Here is an 11,717-nt window from a genome sequence, read left to right on the forward strand (position 1 = left end):
ATGGTTGGCTTTCCATCTTCAGTTAATAATGCTTAAACCACCCCCTATTCTGGGTCGATCCATTTCCTCATGGTAAAGTTTATTTATTGTATTGAGAGTCATTTGTAGTTGGTTGAAATTTTTGGGAAGCAGTGGGAGAGAAACTCAGTTACTCGCTGTACATTTTGACAGAGAATTAATGAAAGGTTGTAGCTCTGGCTCTTGAGATTCCTGTGGCGTGAGTTTAGCAAATGTATTTTATTTCTGTTTCATATGTATGTCGTTATGTTTCACAGTTCATTCATATTCATTTCTAGTGAAAGATTCTAAGTAAGAAAAGGTACAATTCAGTTTACTGCTCTGCCGTGGGAAAGTTTTCACGTTGGATGCTTTCTTCTGTTGAAAAGGATTCATGTATTTATGCCCTTTTCACCCTCTTAAACAGTCTCTCCACTTCATGTTATTTCAAATTTAATTGCTAGACTTTCGGCCTGTCTTGCCTCACGAAATAATCTGCGTCTTTGAGTTACATCCCAGAAAACTCAGTCATTCATCAAAATAACTCTTTCATATTTATTTACGTAGCCTAAAATCAGTATCCATTTTAAGTCATTCTTAGACCCTATTTGTTTATTCTTCATTGAGCGTGACTTAGAGAGAGCCCTCTCTTGTTCTGGTAGGGCTAGCTACTAGACTGAGCGTGGTTTGTGGTTACCCTGAATTTTTCCTTCCTTCAGCTTAAGGCAGATTTAGGTGCTAACAGGAGGTGCGAGGAATACCGCCCGCCCGCGAAACCGCCTGTCCCCCAGACGTTAACCTCCACGCGACTTCCACTCCGAATCACCGTTGGATCCACTGCGCCCTGATCTGACGGCCCGCATCATCATCAGTGGATTCTTCCTTTTCCACTAGTTTCTTGCCAGGAAGTGATTTTCTTTTCCCCGGCTTAGCCTTTGCAGCTGCTTTATCAATTATCACATGTTCAGGCTTCACTTGTTTCGCACCATATTTCATTAACTCAGTCTTGGCAAGCCTCACTTCTCTTTGGCCATTTTCCTTAACATGATGCATCAGTGCCTGAGCTTGTCGATCATCATCAGAATCAGAGTCTGAGTCATCATATCCTCCCATTCCACCATCTGTTTCTTCTACAATTGTGGTATAACCAATGAAGAAGACACTTCCTGTGGTGCAACTGTGTGAAAGCTTGAAAGGTTTAGAAAACATAATATCCAATGAAAACTGGTCACATTTCCCATATGTAAGCACACCAAGCACAACTTTCTTGTTATCAACATGAACATTGAGGAGAGCTCTCTCACTTTCCTTTGCATTTTGAATCTCACCCAGGGCTGCCTGCGATAAGTGGAGATATTTACCATCTCCAGGATCACAGCTCTGAACCTCCCCAGGTTTTACCTCCACACCCCAAAACTCCATTTGGTCTGAAGAATTCGTTGCAGTAGGTGATATTGCAGAGCTAGCTCGACCTAGCAAACCACTCAATGTAAAATATGAAACCCTTCGCTCGATTGTTTCGGTTCAACTCCTAACAAATGAGGAACTCTATTATAACTTTGTCTGCTTCTCTTGTCTCCATCTACTCCTCTGGTGGCCCTATCCACTCCTTGAATATTGCCATATTGACATCAATGACAATCCATGTCCAACAATCTCCCCCTTTATTATTGATGACAATATTCTTCTGCTCTCTCCCCCTTTGACATCAATGGCAAAGGAATGCATACGGACTCCCCCTGTCAAACTGCTCCCCCTGTCCTGCTACATCTTTATGAATGAACTTGAGTGTTGATAAAGAAATAACCCCCATCTTTTGACGCAGATGTTGGAATGCTTCTCGAGGAAGAAGTTTTGTGAAAATATCAGCTATCTGCTCCTTAGTACTAATATATTCCAGGATGATGTTTTGTTCAGCTACTTATTCACAGAGGAAATGATACTTGATTGGTATGTGTTTGGTTCTTGAGTGCATCACAGGATTTTTACTGAGACTGATAGCACTTGTGTTGTCACAATAGACTGAAATTGGTTGATATGTACATATGTCGAGATCTTTTAGAGCTTCCTTCATCCATAGTATCTGAGAAAAACAGACTGCTACAACAATATACTCACCTTCAGCTATGGATAATGATATGGATGATTGTTTTTTGCTGAGCCAGGATACCAAACAGTCTCCTAAGAAGAATGCATTTCCACTAGTGCTTTTCCAATCATCTATACTTCCAGCCCAATCAACATCGGTGTATGCAGTTATAGTCAGTGTTGAGTTCTTTGGGTACCAAAGACCGAAATCAAAAGTTCCCTTCAGATATCTAAGAATTCTTTTTACAGCTAATAAATGGGATTTGCTTGGGAGCAGATTGAAATCTTCTCACCATTCCTACTACTTGCATTATGTCTGGTCGTCTAGCTGTTAAGTATAGAAGAGCTCCAATTATTGACCTATAATGAGTTGCATCTACTAGAGGGGAGTCATCATCTTTGCTCAGTTTGCAGTTTGTGGTCATAGGTGTGCTCATGGGTGCACAATCCTCCATTCCATATTTTTGAGCATGTCTTTTAGATATTTGGTTTGAGATATACACAATCTTGCTCTAGTTTGAGATATTTGAAGTCCAAGGAAGTGGGACAACTCTCCTATCATTGACATCTCAAACTCTTTTGACATGTTTTGAGAAAATTCATGGCTCATTTCATCATTATTACTAGCAAAAATAAGATCATCGACATAAACAAGAACAATTAGTAACTTACCTTGATCTATCTTTATGCATAGATTGCTTCCAGCCACTCCCTTTTTGAAGCCTTATTGTTGTTTTTAGTGATCCAGTCTTGCATACCAAGCTCTAGGAGCTTGTTTCAACCCATATAAAGCCTTTTTCAACTTACAAACTAAGTCCTTTCCTGTTGTTAGATCAAAACCTTCTGGTTGCTCCATGTAGACTTCCTCCTTGAGTTCCCCATTTAGAAATGCTAATTTCACGTCCATTTGATAGATTTTGAATCCTTTTGAGAAAGAAAATGCTAAGAACATCCTAATAGCTTCCATACGGGCCACTGGTGCAAATGTATCTTCAAAGTCAACTCCTTCAATTTGTGAATAGCCTTTGCAGACAGGTCTTGCCTTGTTTCTGATAACCTGTCCTTCCTCATTCATTTTATTTTTGAATACCCATTTGGTTCCTATTATGTTTTTTTCCTTTGAACGAGGTACCTGCTTCCATGTCTTGTTCTTCTCAACTTGGGACATTTATTCTTCCATGGCTTTTACCCAATGAGGATCCTTGCTTCTGCAAATGTTTATGGTTCTATCATAGATAGGAGGGCAATGACTTTTCTCTTGGGCGTGATTGTTATCCTTCTTCGGGTTTGCACACCTTCATCTCTATCACCAATGATCTGATCTTCTGGATGATGGCATCGGACATACTTCATCTTTGAAGGGGTATTAGGTGGTTCTCTTTCCTCTTCTTCTTCTTCTTCTTCCTCTTCTATTTCTTCCTCTTTAGGTTCTTCTTCTTCAATGAAAGAGTCATCTTCATGTTCTTCAATTTCGTTTTCTGGAAGATCTTCATCAATTTTTACATCAATTCTTTCCACTATTTTCTTCAGTTGATAATTGTAGCACTTGTAAGCCTTTCTCTGTGTAGAGTATCCATGAAATATTCCTTCATCAACCCGAGAATCAAACTTTCCGGGTGAGCCATCATTTATTTTTATGAAGCACTTGCTTCCAAATATCTTGAAGTACTTTACTGAAGCAGGTCTTCCTTTCCATAGCTCATAAGGAGTTTTTTCACAATTTGGTCTTAATTGAGTTCGATTCAGTGTATAGACAGCTGTTCCTATTGCTTATCTCCAGAATTTAGCTTGTAAATCTGCTGCTAATAGCATAGTTCTTTCCATTTCTTGGACTGTTCGGTTTCTTCTTTCAACTACCCCATTTTTCTGAGGTGTTTTGGCAGCCGAGAATTCCCTTTTAATTCCATGAATATTACAGAACTCACTAAACTCATTTGATGTGAATTCTCCTCATCTGTCTAGTCTGAGGCACTTAATTTTTGAATTGTTTTCATTTTCTACAAGGGCTTTTAGATTCTTAAAATACTCAAAAGTTTCAGATTTATACTTTATGAAATATATGCACATCATTCTAGTATAATCATCAACAAATACAAAGTACCTTTCTCTTTGGAGTGCTTGATTTCTATTTGGCCCACACACATCAGCATGTATGATCTCTAAGGGCTTCGATGTAGAGTGTTCCTTTGTCTTGTGGCTGATTCTGGTTTACTATCCATGTTGACATGGACCACATACTACTTGATTTGGGTTGAACAGCCTTGGGATGTCTCGTATAGCTTTGATCTTGCTGATATTGATTAGATTTTCAAAGCTTGTATGTCCAAGTCGCTTGTGCCACAGCCAATTGTCATATGTCTAACTCAGGTAGCATTTATTTTCTTGAATCTTGTTCAGAATGTAAATGGTGTTTGGTGTCCTCACCCCTTTTGACACAAGTTTCCCTGAGGAAGAGTTCCTTATTTCACAGTCTTTGGTGCTGAAAACAACCTTATGTCCTTGATCACAGATTTGGCTGACACTCAAGAGGTTGTGTTTGAGTCCATCTTCCAGCAGAGCATCTTGAGCTTTTCCTTTTCCATTGATCATAGTAACTATTCCTCTTCTTGCAATTCTGCCAGATCCGCTTCCAAAGGACACATTCCCTTCCTTTTTGCTCAGTGAGACAAACTTCCTTCTGTCTCTTGTCATGTGTCTGGAGCACCCACTATCTATAAACCACTGGTTTCCATTATTTTGAGCATATAGAGCCAGGCCACATTTGTCCATGCTAGAGTTCTTGCTACTCGTCTTTCTTCCTTTGAGTGGGAAGTCTTGTTCATAGTGTCCATTATTGTAGCAGAAAGAGAAAATCAGGTCAAATTTGGTCAAGGGATCAAATGAATTAAAGGTTTTGATTTTTCCCTACCTTTTGGGGGCATATGAGTTGATTATTCTATCCTTTAGCTTTTTATTTTCACTTTTGCGAGCCATACAATGTCTGGCTTGATGACCAAAGTTTTTACAGTGAAAGTAGTGTCAAAAAAGATGGTTTTGTACTTGTTGAAGCAACCATGGTTTGAGTCGATTTCCTTCCTGGGAATTACTCCTCCCTCGTTCTTTGGATTTGCGATGGGCCCTTGGTGGAGTGCATGCTTGTATTTGTTGTAGTGTCCATGATTCAACTCCACATTCTTCTTTGGAGTAATTCTCTCTTCATTCTTGGGATCTGGGGTGCACTTTTCATCTTTTGGATTGCAGGAAAGTGCATCGGCATAGCTTTTCGCATTATTCTTAGTGCTTGAGGATTCTCCTTTGAAACCTATTCCAGACTTGTCATGTTGAGGTTTTTGATTTTTCAGAATAGTTTGAAGTATTTGAGAGCTTTTACAGCCCTTTTTAATTTGCTCCAACTCCTTTCTCAAAGACACTGTTTCGGTCTCGCGTTCTTCACAAGTCTCTTCCTTTTCTTTAAGCTTTTCTTCCAAGAGATCTTCTCTCCTTCTTATTTCCTCATTTTCCACTTTGAGAGAAATGATTTTGTTCCATAGTTTCTCATTTTCTTGAATGGCACTTATTAACAGTTCATCTACATTTCCTTCCAGCCCTGAGTCATCATCATTTGCGAGTGCCATGAATAATGCTTCTTGGCTTTCATCATGATCTCTTTCCTCATCTGATTTCCTTTTGATGTCCATAAACTCATCCTCATCAGACTCATCTTTCTTGGAGAAGAAGTTTTTCTTATTGAACCCTTTCTTTTTATGTGCCATTCTTCTAGTGTTTCCTTCATCATCACTATCATGTTTATGAGGACATTTTGCTGCATAATGACCTATTTTACCACATTTAAAACAGATAAGAGGATACTTTCCTTTAATCTTATATCCTTTCTTCAGCTTTCGTACAAATTGAGCCAATTCGGATTCCACATTTGACTCATCACTCCAGTCATTCCTTTCTTTCCCCTTCTTTGACCTTGAGGCCTTGAACGCTACATCTTTGGAGCTTGGGCCACCTTTCCTCATTTCATAGGCAGTGAGAATTCCATGGAGTTCATCCATTTTGAGGGTGTCTAGATCCTTTGCTTCTTATATAGTGCTTATTTTGGAGTCAAACCTGTCTGGAAGAGACCTTAATACCTTTTGAACAATGGTACTTTCTTCAACTTTTTCATCCAATCCTTTCAGGGAATTTACCACTTTAGCTACATCAGAGGAGGTATGCTACAATATCTTCTTCATCTTCCATCCTCAAACTTTTCAAATTGTCTTCTGTGAGTTTGAAGCTTTTCCTTTTTGAACTTTTGAGTCTCCATCGTACAAGCCAACTAGCTTCTCCCACATTTCTTTGGTCGAGGTACAATGCATGATTTTTGTAAACTCAGAATCAGTGATTCCACTAATGATGGAGTTCATGGCCTTTGCATTTGCGATGTAGGCTTTCCTATCGTCTTGGTCTATTGGAAGAGTGGAAGTAGTTTTGTATTCATTTTGAACAAAATGCCAGACTTCAGGTCCAAGGGACATTAAGTAGTCAGTCATTCTTTTCTTCCAAAAACCAAAGTTAGTGCCATCAAACAAAGGAGGTATTCCCGATGCTTCGTGGTTTCTCATCATGGCTGTGGATCCTTCTTCAAGCTATTAGGCTAGTATGAAGAAGCCTGCTCTGATACCAATTGTTGGAAATACTGAGAGGGGGGGTGAATCAGTATTTCTTACAATTTTTATTCTAGTGATTGCCAAAAGCATATATAGATATGTATATGTATACACAGAACACAGAAACCAGCAGCTGGAATAAATGCTTTTATTAAAAAACTCAAGACAATACAATGAAATAAATACAATATAAATATATATTTGACTGTGAATAGTTGCCAAGCTCCAACTTGGACTTTAGTGAGGCTCCAACCTCTTGGGCTCCAACCCAATCTTAGTATCAACTGTTTTGCTGCAGTTTTCTGCACCCAACCCTACTGAGCTTCTGCCTTTCTCTAGTTCTCCTGCTTCTCTGGTCTCTCCTGCCTCTTGCCTGTTCTTCGGCTTCCTCTCTTACAGATTATGCATACATTCGCAACACTTCACCTTGTGTTTATGTTTTTATGTGTTTCAGGCACCTCTGACTGATCGTTTCCACTTTCCACCGCCTTTTTGGCTTCCTCCTTGGTCATTGTAGATTCCTCTGCCTCGCTTGATCCTTTGGCTTCCCTCCACAGTCGTTGTGGCTTCCTCTGAGCTGTTCGAGTTCACTGCCGTCCGATCATTCATCAGGCGATCTGACGATGTTAAACTACTACGCCGTTCTCCTGTCATATCAATTGGAAACTCGTGCGATTGAACCCACATCATTCGTTCATCGCATCACGATCCGTTGGTCTCTGCAGCTTTCTTCACGCGCGTTAAATCTTGTTCTCTTTCCCACCGTTGATTGAATCCATCGTGAAATCTAACGATAGTCGCAAGCCCCATTCGCGACTTGCGCGCGCGTTAACCCGCGGGGGCAGTGGTTTTTGTTCGCCATGTGTTGCGAAACAACTGGATCACGCAGTCATATATGGATACCGCTGTTGCTCCGTAGGCGATGCGGGGAATACCGCCCACCCGCGAAACCGCCTATCCCCCGGCCGTTAACCTCCGATCGAATTTCGCTCTCGATCACTGTTGGATCCACCGCGCCCTGATTCGATGGCCCACATCATCATCAGTGGATTCTTCTTTTTCCACCAGTTTCTTGCTAGGAAGTGATTTTCTTTCCCCCGGCTTAGCCTTTGCAGCTGCTTTATCAATTATCATAGGTTCAGGCTTCACTTGTTTCACACCATCTTTCATTAACTCAGGCTTGGCAAGCCTCGCTTCTCTTTGGCCATTTTCCTTAACACAATGCATCAAAGCCTGAGCTTGTTGATCATCATTAGAATCAGAGTCTGAGTCATCATATCCTCCCATTCCACCGTCTGTTTCTTCTACAACTGTGGTATAACCAATGAAGAAGACGCTTCCTATGGTGCAACTGTGTGAAAGCTTGAAAGGTTTAGAAAACATAATATCCAATGAAAACTGGTCGCATTTCCCATATGTAAGCGCACCAAGCACAACTTTCTTGTTATCAACATGAACATTGAGGAGAGCTCTCTCACTTTCCTTTGCATTTTGAATCTCACCCAGGGCTGCCTACGATAAGTGGAGATATTTACAATCTCCAAGATCACAGCTCTGAACCTGCCCAGGTTTTACCTCCACACCCCAAAACTCCATTTGATCTGAAGAATTCGTTATAGCAGGTGATATTGCAGAGCTAGCTCGACCTAGCAAACCACTCAATGTAAAAGATGAAACCCTCCGCTCGATTGTTTCAGTTCAACTCCTAACAAACGAGGAACTCTATTATAACTCTGTCTGCTTCTCTCGTCTCCATCTTCTCCTCTAGTGGCTCTGTCTACTCCTTGAATATTTCCATATTAACATCAATGAAAATCCGTGTCCAACACCCTTCCATTATACTTCTCATTCATTCTTGTATTAGCATGCCCAAATCATAACGTCATCATTCGTCTACAATCTTGCCATCCAACAAAAGTATCCTTATCTGTACCCCACCATCGTGTGGGCATAGCATGCAGTGCCAACTCCAAGGCTTTACAATGGTGGTCTTTAGGGACTTCACACTCAAATTCATCTAAAAACATATCTACATCAGTCAAACCATCATAATAAGGAAGCTTTCTTACCTTCGACGAAATGCAGCATAGTGACTTCGTCATCATATTGCATCGCAGTGTAGATACTTCATGTAAGCGGTTTTGCCAATGCTCTAATTCCTCATCTGAGTCAGAAGTGCAGGAACTATCCCGATCCCATGTGATCCATCCATCCACCATTGGATTGATCCAATCCCGATCTCGCGTTGTTATCTTGTATATTTGATTTATCTCATCGTCACTTTCTACGTAATCGCGGACTGGTTAAGTATAGCACGCCCCTTCTATAGAATCTAGTGACACTATAACCCTTAGCGACTTCCTTTCAAATGACATTGTCCTCTTCTCCAAATTAATTAACCCATTCATATCAATAACCTAGTCGATTCCCAGGAGCACTGGGTAGGGATTAATTTCATCAACAATTTCTATAACTTGAAAGTCCGCTAATGCACTCACACCTTCAATATCAACCGTTACTCCATATAATCATCCCATGGGGATGATTTTCCTCTGATTCACCATCCTAAGATGAATCAGAGACCACTGTAGTGCAGGTCTCCCCATCCTTTCCCATGTCTATTTCAGTAGAACATTAGCAACAGACACGAGATCCAAAATGACCTGGTCCATTTCATAATCACTTATCTACGCTGTTATCCACATCTCACTTCCTGTTCGTGGCTTATGATTACCAATATTTCTAATGGTGCGCTACTTCGTAGATGTCTTTTCCTTGTTGGTGCACTTGTCTATTAAGTCTTGTAATCCTTCCACAACCTTTCTATTGTGTAGTAACTTCATGCAGGTCTCCAAAAAAGTAGTGAGCACGAAAGGATCAACTTCTTGCGTCGCACCAGTCTCTGGTGGCTTGTCTCGGCTTCCTGAGGTGGAGGCCTCATTGAAGCTCTTTTTTGCTTCCACAAATGTTTCCTTAGCATGATTAAGGTCAAAGGCGGCTTCTTTCATAGGAGCTTTGCAGACCCATCCGTCTTCGTCAGATTTCTTACCCTTATCTGCGCTAGTCGTCATATCGCTTCGTAGTACAATATTAATGCTTTGATCCTCCTCGCGAGGCTCAACCCTCATCATTTGTAAATTATGCGTAGGTTGCTAAGAATGCGTTTTCTTCTCTTGCATTTTAGCTATTAGCACCGGACATTCTTCTATGGCATGGTCAAATTTCCTACAGTATTGACATGAAGGGTGTGTAGGATTTGGGCAGTCTCGCGCGAAGTGCCTGATTGCCTGCAGTTGTAGCAGATAATCTGACCATGACCTCTACTAGGTCCTCCTCCTCGTCCTCATCCTCGAACTTGAAAACCCCCACATGCTCCTCCTGCGCCTTGATCTGGAGGCCGAGTTTCTACTTGCATGCGATAAGTAGGGGTTCTTTCCATCATTAGCTCATAACTTCAACAATGGCACCCATCATGGCCCACAGGTTTACAGAAATTGAAAAATAGTTGCTGGGGTGTCTGAATGAACTTCTGAAGTAAGTGGTAGTTATCCGTCGCATGTTGCCCAATGACTTGAAAAATGCCGCACCATAGTGTAGTTCCTGTTCTCGGCCCAACTGGGGCTTTTGAATTTAGGGGGCCTGGCTGTCCCCCTATAAGATAGTTAGCGTATACTGGAAAATGATCTTTATTGTTCCCATGGCCCTTGCACTTCAAACACCAAACCTCCACACGTACTTCTGGCTTAGTCTCCTTTTGTTTTTTTAGACTCTGTAATTATAGGTGTAGGCTCGCTAACTGCGAGTGACCAAAATAGATCCTAAAACCTCTATGTCTTCATGTATATTGACTATTAGAAACACTATTGCAAGGGAAAACAGTGAAAGAATGGCAAAATTAGAGCTAAGCAAAGGTGGAAGTAACGTTGCACAGGAGTCGTTGGATCAGACCAATCAATGGTCCAGATCAAATCGGTGGATCACATCAGAGGGATCGGCAATATCGCAGTTAGCAGAGTACATTGGAGGCAGCCCAATGGAAATCGAAATAGCGATCAATGCGATTTAATGAGGACTATTTATCAAGTGCGTAGATCAACGACCCAGATAAATTCGCAATATCGCATCGCTATAACACAAAGGGAAGACTTACTGAAGGCCCGAAGACCATGCAATATGTGATTGCGATATATCGCATCACAATATGGCATCACATCGATACAAAGGAGCGGGGCTGATACAACATGTGACTTGCGATAGCTGGACCCGACGGGGGTTATAAATGCGGCTCTATAAGTTTTGAGTTTCGATATAAAAGTATTTTTCAGGTTTTTCTATGTATTTATGAATTTCCATTATAAAACCGAAATACAAAAGGAAATGACATGAAGCGATAAAGTCAGACCTGAAAGGTTTATAGATGCGGCTGTATGTTATTTGAGTTCTGTAGTAAGTGGGATTTCGGGCGGGCCTCAAGTGGTAAGTGGTATTGGATGGGCTCTGCCCGATCCCATACACTGGCCAACACGTGGCATGGTGTAGGAGAGAGAAAACCACCTTTTCGGGTGGGTAATCTTTGTGCACATAAGCCACCCGAAATGGATGTCAATCATTGGATCAGAGATCAGGTAGATCAATGGTGTGAAATACAAAGGGGCTTGCGACAGCCATAAAAGGTGGACTCGATAGGATTATAGGGTAGATTCAATATTATTTGAAGTCCGATAGAAAGTGTTTTGTCAGATTTTTCCATGTTTTCTGTGTATTTCTCTGTGTAAACATAGAAATTACTTTTTGGGACTTCACCCATGCCAGTGGTCCTTTCCGTTACAAACAGGTGGCCACCATACCTTAGGGTGTTTAGCAATGATTGTTAAACGCTCCAGAAGGAGATGAAGGGACAACAGCTGGGAGCCAAAGAGCCTGAAAGAGGAGACGAACAGACAAGCACTGATAGGCTTAAAAGCCATTCAATGGCAGAGACAGAGGAAGCAG

The 11,717-nt window shown here is 41.1% G+C and overlaps 1 protein-coding gene and 1 pseudogene across 1 annotated transcript; both read right to left on the minus strand.

Moving 5' to 3' along the window:
* Nucleotides 1-819: 819 nt before the first annotated feature.
* Nucleotides 820-1,479, minus strand: LOC149151406 (histone deacetylase HDT1-like). Its single transcript, XM_089443146.1, has one exon. The coding sequence runs from the start codon at nt 1,417-1,419 to the stop codon at nt 820-822; it is 600 nt and encodes a 199-aa protein (XP_089299272.1). The 5' UTR covers nt 1,420-1,479.
* Nucleotides 1,480-7,721: 6,242 nt separating this feature from the next.
* Nucleotides 7,722-8,375, minus strand: LOC149151407 (histone deacetylase HDT2-like; annotated as a pseudogene).
* Nucleotides 8,376-11,717: the final 3,342 nt, after the last annotated feature.

The sequence above is a fragment of the Pinus tabuliformis genome, chromosome 9 (genome assembly GCF_031772625.1).
Source record: "Pinus tabuliformis cultivar Carrire ecotype Pingquan chromosome 9, CPIR1, whole genome shotgun sequence".
NCBI classification, from domain to species: Eukaryota; Viridiplantae; Streptophyta; class Pinopsida; order Pinales; family Pinaceae; genus Pinus; species Pinus tabuliformis.

Bases quoted from the DNA above. Each gene is read 5' to 3' on its own strand.
- LOC149151406 (XM_089443146.1), bottom strand. From the start codon at position 1,419: ATGGAGTTTTGGGGTGTGGAGGTAAAACCTGGGGAGGTTCAGAGCTGT.